Genomic DNA, 13,033 nt, shown 5'->3' with positions numbered 1-13,033 from the left:
CACACAGCACAGAGCCCAACCTCTATGATCCAAGTAGAAATCAAGAGTCAGACACTCAAGCGACTGAGCCACCCAGGCGCCCCAGCATGCGACTCTTGATCATGGGGTTTGTGAATTCTCACAGTTTGCGAGATCGAGCCCCACGATGGGCTTTGCACTAACAGCACGGAGCCCGCCTGGTATCCTCTCTCTCTCTCTCTGTCTCAAATAAACAGATGAAATGAAATGAAAAGAAATGAAATGAAATCTTAAAAAAAAGGGGAGAAGTCCTAAGCAGCCCCTGGCAGAGGAGTGCGTTCGCGGGTCAGAGCATTTCCCGGGCCTCGTGGCATCAGCCGCACGAACACAGGAGGGCAGGCAGAGGGACCCAGGCCTGCTCCCCCCACAGCACCTTCTGGACCCTTGAAACGATGCCACAGGCACAGCACCTGCGGGCCACCTGGCACGTCCCCCTCCCAGGGGGACAGCCCACCCAGACAATGGCCTCCGGCTGGGCCACGGAGGGCGCCAACCCTCAACGTGCCGCGTTCAGTTCTTCAGGGACATGGCGTCAGCAACAAGCAAGGGAAGCAGAGGCGGGCAATAAAGCCACCGGTCCCAGGACCAGGAGGAATGGCTCCCGAAGCGCAGGCTGCCTCTCTGCCCAGAGATAAGAGGTGACGCTGCCCGCAGTACAAGGTGCCCCTCAGCTGGGGAACGGGAGGCCGCCGCCCACGGCACTGGGACCCCTGTCCGCGCCCTCCAGGCCCTGTGGTACCCAGTGCACCCTGCAGGACACTCCGGGGGCCAGGCAAGCACCAGCCACCAGTCCTCCCAGTGGTCCCATGCAGGAGCCCGAGAGCCTCACGGCAGCCCCGTCCTGCCATCGAACGACCCCCTGTGCTTGGGGGGCTTTGCAACCAAGGGGCTGCACTTAACTGGACTCCCTCTCTGCCTTCACTTTTAGGATAAAGGAGGTCAAGGGCAGCTAGATAACGCCCATCGATCGAGTGGTTCTGGATCAGAAACTCCGCAGCCGCTCACGCTCTGGGGTCGGGACCACCAGAGCTGAAAACTGAGATGACAGACCCCCTCACGGGGCACCGCCACCACACAGGCCCGCGCCACGCACGGACTTCTGTGCCGGGACCGCGTCCACGCTGAGGCTTTTTCATAAACACGGGACAGTCCCGTAAGCGTTTCTTCCTAACCATTTTCTTAAGTCTTCTTTTGTCTAGCTTGCTTTATTGTAAGACTACAGCATATGATACATATACAAATCACGTGTTAATTGACTTTTTATGTTCAGCAAGGCTTCTGGTCAAGAGCAGGCTGTCAGTAGCTAAGTCTCAGGGAAGTCAAAAGTTACAGGTGCACTTTCGACTGCACAGGGGCCAGCGCCCCCAGCCCCGCCTTGCGTTCTTGTTCAAGGGTCACCGATACTTATCTGTGCCATCAAAGTAACAAGTAACGTGTGCTGGATGTGATATAAAACTTCAACTCTCACCTATAACTGCTCATTTCAAATGCATGAGTTCAGCAAAACAGCTTTATAGTTCTCATTATGTAACTTTCCTTTTTTTTTTTTTTACATATAATTTTATTTCACTTAATTTTTAAGTAATCTACACCGAACGTGGGGCCTGAACTCACGACCGACCCTGAAATCAAGAGTCATATGATCCACAGACTGAGTCAGCCAGGTGCCCCTCACTGCTTAACTTTGTAAAAAAAAAGTGTTTAATTTTCTAAAAATTGTTAACTTATAAAAAATTCACGTTAATAAAGCACAGAGTGCTTATATTTTAATATGAATCTTAAATGCAGGTACATTTGACTCTGAAAAGGTGCCTGAAAAATTCAACACGTATTCCTAATAAAAACATTTTAGCGCACTACGAATAAAAAGACACAGCAGAGTCCTAGAAACAAAAGCCAACCTTCCAGACTCAACACTAGATACTACTTCTTGCCTGCAGCTCTCCTGGCAAGACCCGGCTGCCGAGGGAACCCAAAAGCAGCAGAAGCAAGACCTACTGTCACCACGTCCCAGGACCACGCCCACCACTAAGGAAAGGTGCTACAGAAGGAGCTGGAACCTAGTAAAGGGAGCGGTGAGAAGGGGCTGGACACAAGACGGCTGGCAACTTACGCGCCAGCAATAGCCACTCAAAGAACGAGACAAGAGGTCCATTAACGAGACCAAATCCAACACATCGGGGAGCTGCCTTCAATTAACACATGTGGCCTACACAAAGAAAGTGACCTTCACCTGGGAGAGAAAAAAGGTCTGTTTAAAACAAATGTTTATTTATTTAGAGAGAGGGGCAGAGAGACAGGGAGAGAGAGAGAGAATCCCAAGCAGACTCCGAGCTGTCACCACACAGCCCACCGTGGGGCTCGAACCCACAGACCGTGAGATCATGACCTGAGTCGAAGTACGACGCTTAACTGACTGAGCCAAGCCACTCAGGGGCCCCTCTCCAGATGAGGTAACAAATTAACGATCTCAAATGAGTAAAAAAACTTAAAAGCCCCCGTGGTTCCATGGGCAAGACGCTGTGAGGGGCCACCTGGGTGGCACCTGGGAAGGGGGTCCTGCACTCTCCAACAGGGAGAATCAGGGATGGAAGGGAGAGACGGGCTCCACTCTGGGTGTCTGGGACAAGGGCCTGGGATCAGGAAGAAAGGTCTGGGCATCCCACCACGTAGGTGAGGGGGATCAGAAGGAAACTGTGCTCAGGGATGCTGGGCAGAGGGAATGCAGGTGGGAGAGAACGGGAACCCTGAGAGAAGTTCAAGTCCATCTGCGACAGCGGACAGGGAAGAGTGGATGCCACTCCCTCCAGGAAGCCCTCCAAGCCTCGCAACAGTATCACAGACTTCTCACCAGAGGGAAGGGCTAAATCCACACTGCAGACATATCCCCAGAACCAGGTGGGGGTAAGTGAGCCCTGCGGCCACCACTCGCTCAACATGACGCTCTGTGAAGGACCAAATGGGGTTCAAGCGAGGGTCTAGCGTGTTCACTGAGGGAGCCCCACACCTGCAATGCTGCGTGGAGCACCCAACGTCTTTTTGCAAAGTCCATGAAAAGCCACTGAAAACAGCAGCCGTGTGAGCAGGGCAAAGCACACGGTGCGAAGTACCCAGCGCAGCTTTCCAAAACAGACGTGTGAGGGCGTCTGGGTGGCTCAGTGGGAAGTCAGATGCTCAGCTTCGGCTCAGGTCAGGATCTCATGGTTTGTGAGTTCAAGCCCCGCGTCAGGCTTGCTGATATCAGCACAGAGCGATCGTCTGTCCCCCTCTCTCTCTGCCCCTCCCCTGCTCACACTCTCGCGCTCTCTCAAAACTAAATAAAAAGCATTTAAATAAACAAATAAAAAACAGATGCGTGAACAAAAGACCAGAATAAAATACATCAAAATGCTAACAATATTTGTAACAGACACTGAAATTATGAATGCTTATTTTCCAAAGACCCACTAACATGTGGTTATGTTTCAAAATGAAAAGATAAAGGGTGAAAAGAAAGGAAAACAAAAACAGCAAAGCAGGAGGTACTGTCTCCCCACAATCAGGAGTCACACGTCACTCGAGCACTTCCAAGCTCCCACTTACAGAAGGACGGTAAGTGACGATTTACTTACAAGTGGCTTATCAACCCCACGGCGTTGGCACAACTGAGACAAGCCGGCTCTCCCAGACCACCTATGACAGAGACAAAGAAAAAGCAAGAAAAGTCGTGTCAAACCAGGCGTCTCACACCAACACCACCTTTTAGAGCCCGAAAGGGTGCCCCGTGTCTTTCACAGAGTAAGTGTCTGGAAGCGTGTTCTGAGTGCCGGAAGGTTTCAGGGTGTTGCCAAGTGAAGGGACACATTAGGAACACGGTGTCTTGGGGTAGCTCTAGGAAAGAAGGCGGACCTGAGGCAGCCCCTGGCCTCACACACCCCTACCAGGGACACCGGGTTCCACCAGCCGAGGGCCCAGAGCCCGGCCTGAAGGTCTCCCCAGGCGGGACCCCTCCCTACTCGCTCCAGCTGATGCGCAGTTGCGCGGGACCCCCCAGTGCACAGACAGCCCCACGGGGCAAGCAAGGGCCTGATCCAAAGGGTCCCCCAACTTCTCTGCCCACAGGAGGGCGAGGGTTATGAGAACCGCTCGTAGACCACACACTGCAAGTAAACCGTATCTTGGATAAACACTACCGCTGAGCGTACAGCATGCTTTTAGGATTTTTGTGTATTTTTGACACTTTCCCTGAGCATAAATTCCAAGTCCAGTCACACGACCTGTGCTCAGACCCTGTGCTGCGGACACAAGCGGTGGAGGGGACAAGACAGGCACTGGCAATCCTGGGGCGGCACGTGCTGGCAGGGCAGAGCAGGGCTGGAAAGGCGGGCCAGCACCCTAAGACCCTCAGGCAGCAGGAGTGCACAGAGCGGGCTTGGGGTGCCGAGGCCTTACTCGGGGAGCCAGCGTGAGAAGGGAGGAGAGCAGACAGGCACGACAGGGGACAGGTGCCGACTCCTGGACAAGCTCGGAGCAGACCAGGCAGGGCACATCCAGGCTGCTCCCAGTGGGTCCTCTGGGGACACACACTTCCACTGGTCACTTTATGTAACTCGGAAGGAGCCCGATGTCATCATAGGCAACTCTCATATTCCCATCGAACATTAAATTTAGGACCTTGTAGTATGAGTGACAGCCTTGTTTTAAGCTGGGGTCTGGGCTCACATGTGGTCTCTGTGGTTCATAAAGTAACCTTTCCCATCTCAAACACTACATTTCCAATCACACCAAGTCTTTCTCACTCTAGCCGAGGACCAAACAGAGGACTCCCAGACTTGGACCAGCCCCCTGCCCTGCACACTTCCCCCCTTGCACCCCCACCCTGGACACCCCCCCCCCACACCCCTGCGCTGGACCAGCCCCCTGCCCTGCACACCCCCCCACCCCTTGTCCTGGGTCTGCTCTCTGCATCCCTGCCCTGCACACCCTCCACATCCTCTTCCCTGGGCCAGCCCCCTGCCCTGCACACTCCCCCAGTGCACCCCCACCCTGGACACCCCCCCACCCCGCACTCCCATCCTGGGCTGCCCCCACACCCCTGCCCTATGCACTCCCCTGCACACCCCCACCCTGGGCCTGCTCCCTGCAACCCCACGCTGCACCCCCACCCCCACCCCAGCAAGCACACAAGCCATCCAGCTCCCAGAGCTGCCTGGCCTACCCCCCATCTCTACATTGTGTGAACTGTGCATCCCGGTCCCACCTGGTCCCTTCCCAGAATCTCCCCACTCCGAAGGCTTCCCTGGCCCTCTGAGAAACCCCATTCCTGGAGGTGATGAGGACTCTTGAGATACGGTTCATGGGTGGGCCACTCTTTCCTTCTAGAAGTCCTTTTCTTTTGTTTTGTTTTTTTCCCAACAACCCATACTCCAGCACCAACTGGGCAACCCACCATTCAATTCTTTTTTTTTTTTTTCTTTAACGTCTTATTTTATTTTTTGAGAGACAGAGCACGAGCAGGGGAGGGGCACAGAGAAAGGGAGACACAGAATCCAACACAGGCTTGAGGCTCTGAGCTGTCAGCACAGATCCCGACACAGGGCTCGAACTCACGAACTGTGAGATCATGACCTGAGCCACCCAGGGGCCCCAACCACCGTTCAATTCTGACTCTATCCGGAGTTAATGCAAACCCACTGGTTAAGCACTCAGCACAAGACTGCTTCACTAGGGACACCAGCTGCAAGCAGGGTCCCCAGGCCACCCACACATCTGCCAGCTACAGATCTGGGGGTTCTTACGATCACCTTCAGTTTTGTTAATTCTCCAGAACAGCACAGAACTCAGCAAAGTGTTCTGCCTACTATTAGAGTTTATTAGACAGGACAGGAAAAACAGCCAGACGGTGAGGTCCCCAAGGAAGGTCTCCAAGACTCCTAGGCGCAGGAGCCTCTGTCCCTGTGGGGTCAGCATCTGCAGAAGCCACCAACTCCGAGGCTCCCCAAGCCTCCCTAGTCAGGAGTCATCCTCACTTACCTAGGCGTGACTGACTACAGCCTCGGCCTCGGGTGCCTGAGCTCAATCCCCAGATCCCTTCCCCTCCCTGAAGGTCGGGGCTGGGCTGGAAGAGCCAACCCTCTAATCTCAGGTACCTTGTTAGCATAGGTGTGAAGAAAGGGGGCTCATTATAAGTAACACAAAACACCCCTTAGTTGCAGGAACTATCAAAGGTTCTAAGAGCTCTGCCGGGAACAGGGACGGGGCACAGACCAAATGTATTTCATCATATCCCACACCTTTCTCCACCTGGTTTCCAGGAGACAGGGCTCTCTGGGTTCTCTCCACCAGCTGCTCCGGGCAGGATCCTCCCTACCCACCCTCCAGCACCTTCCCAGGCACCCTGCATTGGAATACCTGTGAGGATAGGAGACTCTGAGGTCCCTTGAGTACTTGCCATCCAACAGCTCTGAGAACCCACGGCTTGCCCCGGCCTGCTCCTCCCCGAGTCCTCCCCGGTTTCAATAGTCGCCAAAGGCCAAGACCTCACGGCTCTCACCCAGTCTGTGGCAAACCCGGTCAGTCCCCCCGCTACAGGGCCCCAGCCCACTCCCAAGTATGTGCCCCACACAGCAACTTCCAAAGCATGGCACAAAAAGGGGGTGAAAAGTAACTCCCCATTGTGGAGAAATCTGACAAATACTACCTCCGCCCAGTGATCAAGGTCAATACTGACTACAAAACTCATCTTGCTAGCAGGCATCCTAAACAGGATGTGATGAGGACATCACACCTGTGATCTTCCTCCCCAAAACACATAACCCCAGTCTAACCATGAAAAAATGCCAAACGTGGGACGCCTGGGTGGCTCAGTCGTTAAGTGTCCGACCTCAGCTCAGGTCATGATCTCACAGTCTGTGAGCTCGAGCCCCGTGTCAGGCTCTGTGCTGACAGCTCAGAGCCTGGAGCCTGCTTCCGATTCTGTGTCTCCCTCTCTCTCTGCCCCTCTCCCACTCCCACTCTGTCTCTCAAAAATAAAAAAGAAAAATTAAAAACTAAAAAAAGAAAAACAGAAAAAATGCCAAACAAATCCCAATAGAGGGGCATTCTACACTAGATCTAAACAGTCCTCAAAACTGTCACGGCAAACCTGAGCAACGTGTCACAGCCAAGACTATACAGAGAAATAACAACTACATGTAGTGTGGTGTCCTGGATAAGATCCTGGGACAAAGAAAGACATCAGAGTAAAATGTGTGCAAATCAAAGAAGTAAAGGAAATGTTTCCAACAAATAGAAAAGTACGTGCAGAATAGAGATAGAGTATGTAAATCACAAAACAAAAATCAGAAGAAAGTATGGAACACAACGAAAGGAATCCGAATACAGTATAGGACCTCAGTCGATAATAACGCTTCAAAGTTGGTTTACTAATTACGACAACGAGCCATACTCATAAAAGAAGTTAACGATGGGGAAAAGTGCTCCAGAGAAGGACTGCTGTGCCCAGCTGGGAGTGCCATTTCGGAGGGTTTGGGACTGTGCCCCACAGTCCAGTCTTGGGTCTCACAGGCTCTGGATTCCCTGTTGGCCCCGCAGCAACCCGGAGGCCTGACCCCCTCTCAGCCCCTTCCTGTGTAATACAGAACAGTGCCAACTACAGGAAACGTCGGTGGTCCCAGAACGATGCAACCACAGGACAAACTCCGCTAACTTTTAAACTGTGAACACGCCACAGAGCCGTGAAGTGGCCATTTTCATTACCATCCTAAACACGGAAAACTCTGAGGGCAGGTGGTAAGATGGGAGGCTGACTGGGCACCTAGACCATTCACACTGTCAGTTCTTGCGGCCCAATGCCCTTCCCATGGCTCCAAAGTTCTAAGAAGCCAACCAGCCATCACTTAAAAATTACAAGAATCGGGGCGCCTGGGAGGCGCAGTCGGTTAAGCGTCCGACTTCAGCCAGGTCACGATCTCGCGGTCCGGGAGTTCGAGCCCCGCGTCGGGCTCTGGGCTGACGGCTCAGAGCCTGGAGCCTGTTTCCGATTCTGTGTCTCCCTCTCTCTCTGCCCCTCCCCCGTTCATGCTCTGTCTCTCTCTGTCCCAAAAATAAAATAAACGTTGAAAAAAAAAATTACAAGAATCATGTGTCTTGGGAGTGCTTTTGTGAATTGTACAGTACCTTGAAATTTATTTTACTTGAATCTAAATTTTGTAAGGCAAGTCACAATCTTACAAATAAGGAACTCAGAAAGGTTAATGTCAAAGGGGAGAGAGTCAGAAAGGGAGTGTGGACTGCTGACATGTGAACCCCTAGGAGCCCCGCGTTAGGTGTGATCTGTGTGGACAGCTAGGGTCACAGAGCCTGGGGGTACAAAGGGGCCAGGCTGGGGCCATGCACAGCAAGGCCTGGGGCCCCTCTACACATGCCCCACACAGTCCTATACGGATATCGGTCCCACGGATGTCCCACAAGGCGGCAGACCCAGGCCGTCTCACGTGAAGAGTCCTAAACGTGGCCCAAGGGCACGACTGTCCTCGTGAGTGAACACCACGTTCCACCAAGCTTAACCACGAGAGGAGCGCCCAGACAGCCCCAGGGCTGGCCGTCAGCGCGCTCCCTTCAAAAAACTTTCCCAAACCCGCTCTGGACGCAGCGGCCAGCAGCCGGGCGGCTAAGGTCACACAGCGCGAGTGAGTCACAGGCCGCCGCCCGCGCCGGGCCGCCCCGCACGCGGCACTCACGCCCCGGCAACCGGCTGGTCGGGGCGTGGCGGAGGGGCGAGGCCGCCCCAAGTCCCGGCCCGGCGTGACCCCAGCCCCGGGCCGCGCCCGAGCGCCCCGACCCACCCACCCCACCGGGGCGCCGCCTCGCGCTGGGGAGTCGCGGGGCCGCTGGGCCCGAGGCCCTCTGCCGTCCGCCGGTCTCGGCCCCGGCCGAGACACCCGGACCCCCCTGCTCCGGCCCTCTTAACGCCCCTGGCCCCTCGGTCCCACCCCAGCCCCTGGACCCCCGCCGCTGCCGCTGCCGCTGCCGCTGCCGGCCCCGGCGCTGTCCCGGCTCCCAGCCCCCACCCGGCCCCGGACGGCTGCTTACCCCTCGGGGCGGCGGCGCGGGGCGGCGGCAGGCGAACGGGCCCCCGGCCGCGGCAGCTCCTCAGTAAGATGGACGCCATGTGCCCGGCTGCGGCGGCCGCTCCGGCCTCCTGCTGCTGCCTCCCCGTCCTCCGCGGCGGCCGCGACTGCTCGCCGGCCCGCCGGCGCCTCGGCCCGCCCGCGCGGACGGTTGAGGGCGGCGGTTGGCTCCCGGCGGCCGACACTCAGCTCAACGACCCGGCACCGGCGGCAGCCATGTCCCGGCACAGCGTCCGGCGGCGCGGGGCGGGGCGGCCGGGCCGCCGCTCCCATTGGGCCCCTCGGGCGCCAGCCGCCCGCCAGGTGCGGGGCGGGCCCGCGCCTCCGTGGACTACGGGTCCCGGCATGCCCCGCGACGGCCGGCCCCCGAGGGCGCGCGGCATTCTGGGTCTCGGCGCGCAGCCGGCGCGCGGCCGGGCGTGCCCGCTGCGCACGCGTGCTGGGCCCTTCCGCTTCCGAGCGGCTGTGGCTCGGCGTACGGCCGCGGGGACGCCTTCGGGGAGGGCCCCGCGGAGGGGCGCTGACAGCCCGGCTTGAATGGCTGACCCTTGGTCGGTCTCGGATCCGGCCCAGGGCGGCGCCCCTACCTCGCGGCCCGGCCCACCGGGCTGACCGCTCAAACCCCTGCTCCCAGATCTCTCCGTGCAGGACCTTTGAGCCCCACACTCCCCTTTCCTAAGACGGTGTCCTATCCGCGAAGGTCGTGCGGGGATGGATGAGGTGACGCAGGGAAGGCAGGCTGGGCGAAATGGGGTGGCCAGCTCCTGGGGCCCAGTGGACACGGTCTTCCCCGGAAGGCCACTCCCACCAGCCTGCGCTCCAGCCCAGTGGCACCAGGCGCTTTCTCGGGACGCGCCACACTGCTTCCGCTCTCTCATGCTTTGCTCCTCTCCGACCTTTTGCTTGGAAGGTGTTTTCCCTCCTTCTGGCTTCTTCTGCCCGACTCTTTTTCGCTAATGTTACCCCAGGGTGCCGCTTGGTGAAGGTCCTGCAGTGCGTACTCAGTGCAAATCTGTTCTCCGGGGTGCGCGAATGTGGAACTCCTGGTCTTAGCAGGCTCCCCACTGTAAAGAGACTGAATTTGGCTGAATGGCGTCCTCCCTAGGAGGCTCCGCCAGCACTCAGCCCTCACCGTCAGGAAGAAATAGCCCGCCTGAAGTGGTTTTCCCGCACCAGAACTGCCTGACGCTGGACTGGGATGGGTCTGCAGTCCCCATCTCAGGTGGGAGAAAATGGAGCTAGGTAGTACAGGGCACTTGGGAGATGATAGGCGGTGCTTGCATTGGCACTGGGCAGTGAGACCTCAACTGCAGTAAATCTAAGCACATGGATTCCTAAAACTGAAGCCTCCAAAGCCAAAAATACCATAAAGCCAGGCTTCTTTTCTATACATTCCCCAGGAGGCAAGGGTGGGATAAGGAAGGGCAATCGTTGTCCCCCTACCCAGGGTCAGGTCTGAGTCCTGGCAAATAGGTGTTCAAGACCAGACAGAACTGGCCTTTCAAAGCCGCAAGTGCAGGAGAAAGCTTGTGCTAGTGCTGGTAGCTGGCATTGGCCCTCAGCTCCCGAAGGCTCTGTTCCGAAGCCATCAAGGGGCATGGAGGCAGGCCCCACAGGGGGAATGAGAAGTCCATGGGACTCTGAAGGACAGTGAGTGGGGGGAAAGCCCCACTTGCCTCAGTATTGCCCCAGGGGTTGAGGGACCGGTGTGAGGAAATGTGGCCACATCGTTCACTTCCCCTTGGGATGTTTCACCTCTGGCCTAGCCAGGTTGCATGAGAGGGAGAAGCCAAAAATAGGGTGTCCACTGGGGGAATGTTGAGGGGGTGGGGGTGGGCGCTTCTGAACACCATCTGTGACGCTTTCTACAGCTCTCCAGGGTAGGGTTTTAGATAAATTAATTTTTTTAGGTTCACTTATTTTTGAGAGAGAGACAGCATGAGCAGGGGAGGGGCAGAGAGAAAGGGAGAGAGAATCCGAAGCAGGTTCTGCACTGTCAGCACAGAGCCCGAGGTGGGGTATGAACCCACGAAACCACGAGATCATGACCTGAGCCAGAACCAAGAGTCAGATGCTCAACGAGCTGAGCCACCCAGATACCCCTAGAGAAATTCATTTTTTCAAGAGTAACTTTAAACTTTGGGTTTTCTAGTTAGGTCAGGAGCATGTGCTTATTATAACAAGTTTGTAAAAAATATAAAGAAACAAATGGAGGGGTGCCTGTGCCTCTTGATCTCAGGATCACGAGTTTAAGCCCCCTGTTGGGCATAGAGCTTGTTTAACAAAATAATAATAATAGTTTTTTTTTTAAAAAAGAAGTAGAAATCTGGCATCCTGCCAGCTTGCCGTGCATACCCTTTAAGTCGTATGAACAGCTGCCTTCCTGCCCTGCCCCTCATGCAGCAGGTCCAAGTGCACAGAATCCTGGCACAGCAGGTCTGGTTTTGTATCATGGACCCTTTTCACTCTTTCTCTCTTCTCTTTTTTTACAGGCCTTTTGATTTTTCCTGTGCTCCCCACAAGTTGAACACAACTTTCCGTAGTCGCTCCACGTTTACATAAGTGACAAGACTTCAGAGAAACAGGGTGGAATATTCAGGCAGCACAGGTGTCCCAGCTAGAGAGGTCAGAGAATCTAGCTAGGGGTGAGGCCAGGAGTCAGGTTAGGCGTGTGTGTGGGGGGGGGGGGGTCATGTTAGACATCTGGTTAGGGAGGCAGGTTAGGGATGGGGGGTCATGTTAGACATCTGGTTAGGAGGCAGGTTAGGGAGGCAAGATTAGGGATGTGTGTGTTTGGGTCATGTTAGACATCTGATTAGGAGGCAGGTTGGGAATGGGGGGGGGTCATGAGGCAGGTTAGGGAGGCGGGTTAGGAGACAGATCAGGGATCAGAGAAAGACCCCGCTATTTGCCGTACTGCAGCCATGATCAGGCTCAGAGCAGGTGAAGTTGGATTTGACGGGGTTGGAGTTTTGCCCAGAAGTGTGACAAAGGAGGAGAGGGACAGTGGAGTAAAGATGTGTGCAGAAGAGTGGCCATAGGGCTTGACTGGGAAATTTAAACTGGGGCGGGGGGTGGGGGGAGGGTGGAAGAGGTGGGAGCAGTGCGGGACGGTGGGAAGTGGCAGGACCACCGGCCTGTGGAGGCTGCTCATCCTGAAGAGGGTTTGGACTCAGGTACCAGAGCAAGAGGGGGGTGCTCACAGTGGGTGGTGGGTGGCCCACATTTACCGGCCACGGCAGGGGCTAGGAAGTGAGCCCGGGAGAAGAGCCTCAAGTGAGGCTGGAGGCCAAGGTCCTTGGGTAGAAGAGCCAGGACGCCTTTGAGCGCCATGGGGAAAGGCATGCCTTCCTCCGACTGAAAGCAGGCTCACCGGGCACACGCAGCAGAAGGGGTGGGCGCTGGCCTCCAGCCCCCTCTCACCTGTCAGAACAACCTGCATGACCGGGGCAGTGGCCCGGGCTCGGGTATGGAAGAGACATTTGTTTGGGTCATGGGTACTCAAGAATGGTGTCTGTGGGGCTGAGACAGAGCCCACGGCCACGCCCGTTCTCTCCCTGTCTCCGTAACAGAGCGCTGGGTTCTCCTTTCACCGGCCTCCCTTGACCCTTCTTCCTTCTGCCTGCAAAGCACTGAGGGTGATGGAATGGAAAGAAAGGACCCTGGACTGCCAACCTTGGACTTGTTTGACTTAAAAGTGAGAAAACATCTATCTTTTCTCAGTCACTGTTATTTGAAGGGGTTTCTGTATATAAAGGTGAATTTTTTTTTAATTTTTTTTAAACGTTTTTATTTATTTTGGGGACAGAGAGAGACAGAGCATGAACGGGGGAGGAGCAGAGAGAGAGGGAGACACAGAATCGGAAGCAGGCTCCAGGCTCCGAGCCATCAGCCCAGAGCCTGAC

At 55.8% G+C, this 13,033-nt stretch overlaps 1 protein-coding gene and 1 long non-coding RNA gene across 5 annotated transcripts in view; one reads left to right on the top strand and one right to left on the bottom strand.

The window, feature by feature from the left end:
* LETM1 (leucine zipper and EF-hand containing transmembrane protein 1) overlaps positions 1 to 9,385 on the bottom strand; it is a 40,489-nt gene extending 31,104 nt beyond the window's left edge. For 2 of the 3 annotated variants that reach the window (XM_047847220.1, XM_047847221.1), the window contains exons 1-2: positions 9,091 to 9,385; positions 3,630 to 3,690 (exon numbers count right to left, since the gene is read on the bottom strand). In XM_047847220.1, the coding sequence (XP_047703176.1) occupies positions 3,630 to 3,690; positions 9,091 to 9,169 (140 nt within the window). In that variant the 5' untranslated portion in view covers positions 9,170 to 9,385. The remainder of the gene's footprint in view (positions 1 to 3,629; positions 3,691 to 9,090) is intronic. The other variant, XM_047847219.1, reaches the window with a different exon arrangement.
* A 169-nt stretch (positions 9,386 to 9,554) lies between these two features.
* LOC125159219 (uncharacterized) lies at positions 9,555 to 13,000 on the top strand. 2 transcript variants are annotated; one of them, XR_007149731.1, is made up of 4 exons: positions 9,555 to 10,350; positions 11,621 to 12,595; positions 12,701 to 12,825; positions 12,937 to 13,000. It is a non-coding gene; the product is annotated as an uncharacterized LOC125159219 (long non-coding RNA). The 2 variants fall into 2 exon arrangements; XR_007149732.1 differs by lacking the exon at positions 11,621 to 12,595.
* Positions 13,001 to 13,033: the final 33 nt, after the last annotated feature.

This window comes from Prionailurus viverrinus, unplaced genomic scaffold (genome assembly GCF_022837055.1).
Source record: "Prionailurus viverrinus isolate Anna unplaced genomic scaffold, UM_Priviv_1.0 scaffold_45, whole genome shotgun sequence".
Classification (NCBI taxonomy): Eukaryota; Metazoa; Chordata; class Mammalia; order Carnivora; family Felidae; genus Prionailurus; species Prionailurus viverrinus.
This window is presented reverse-complemented; position numbering and strand designations above follow the sequence as displayed.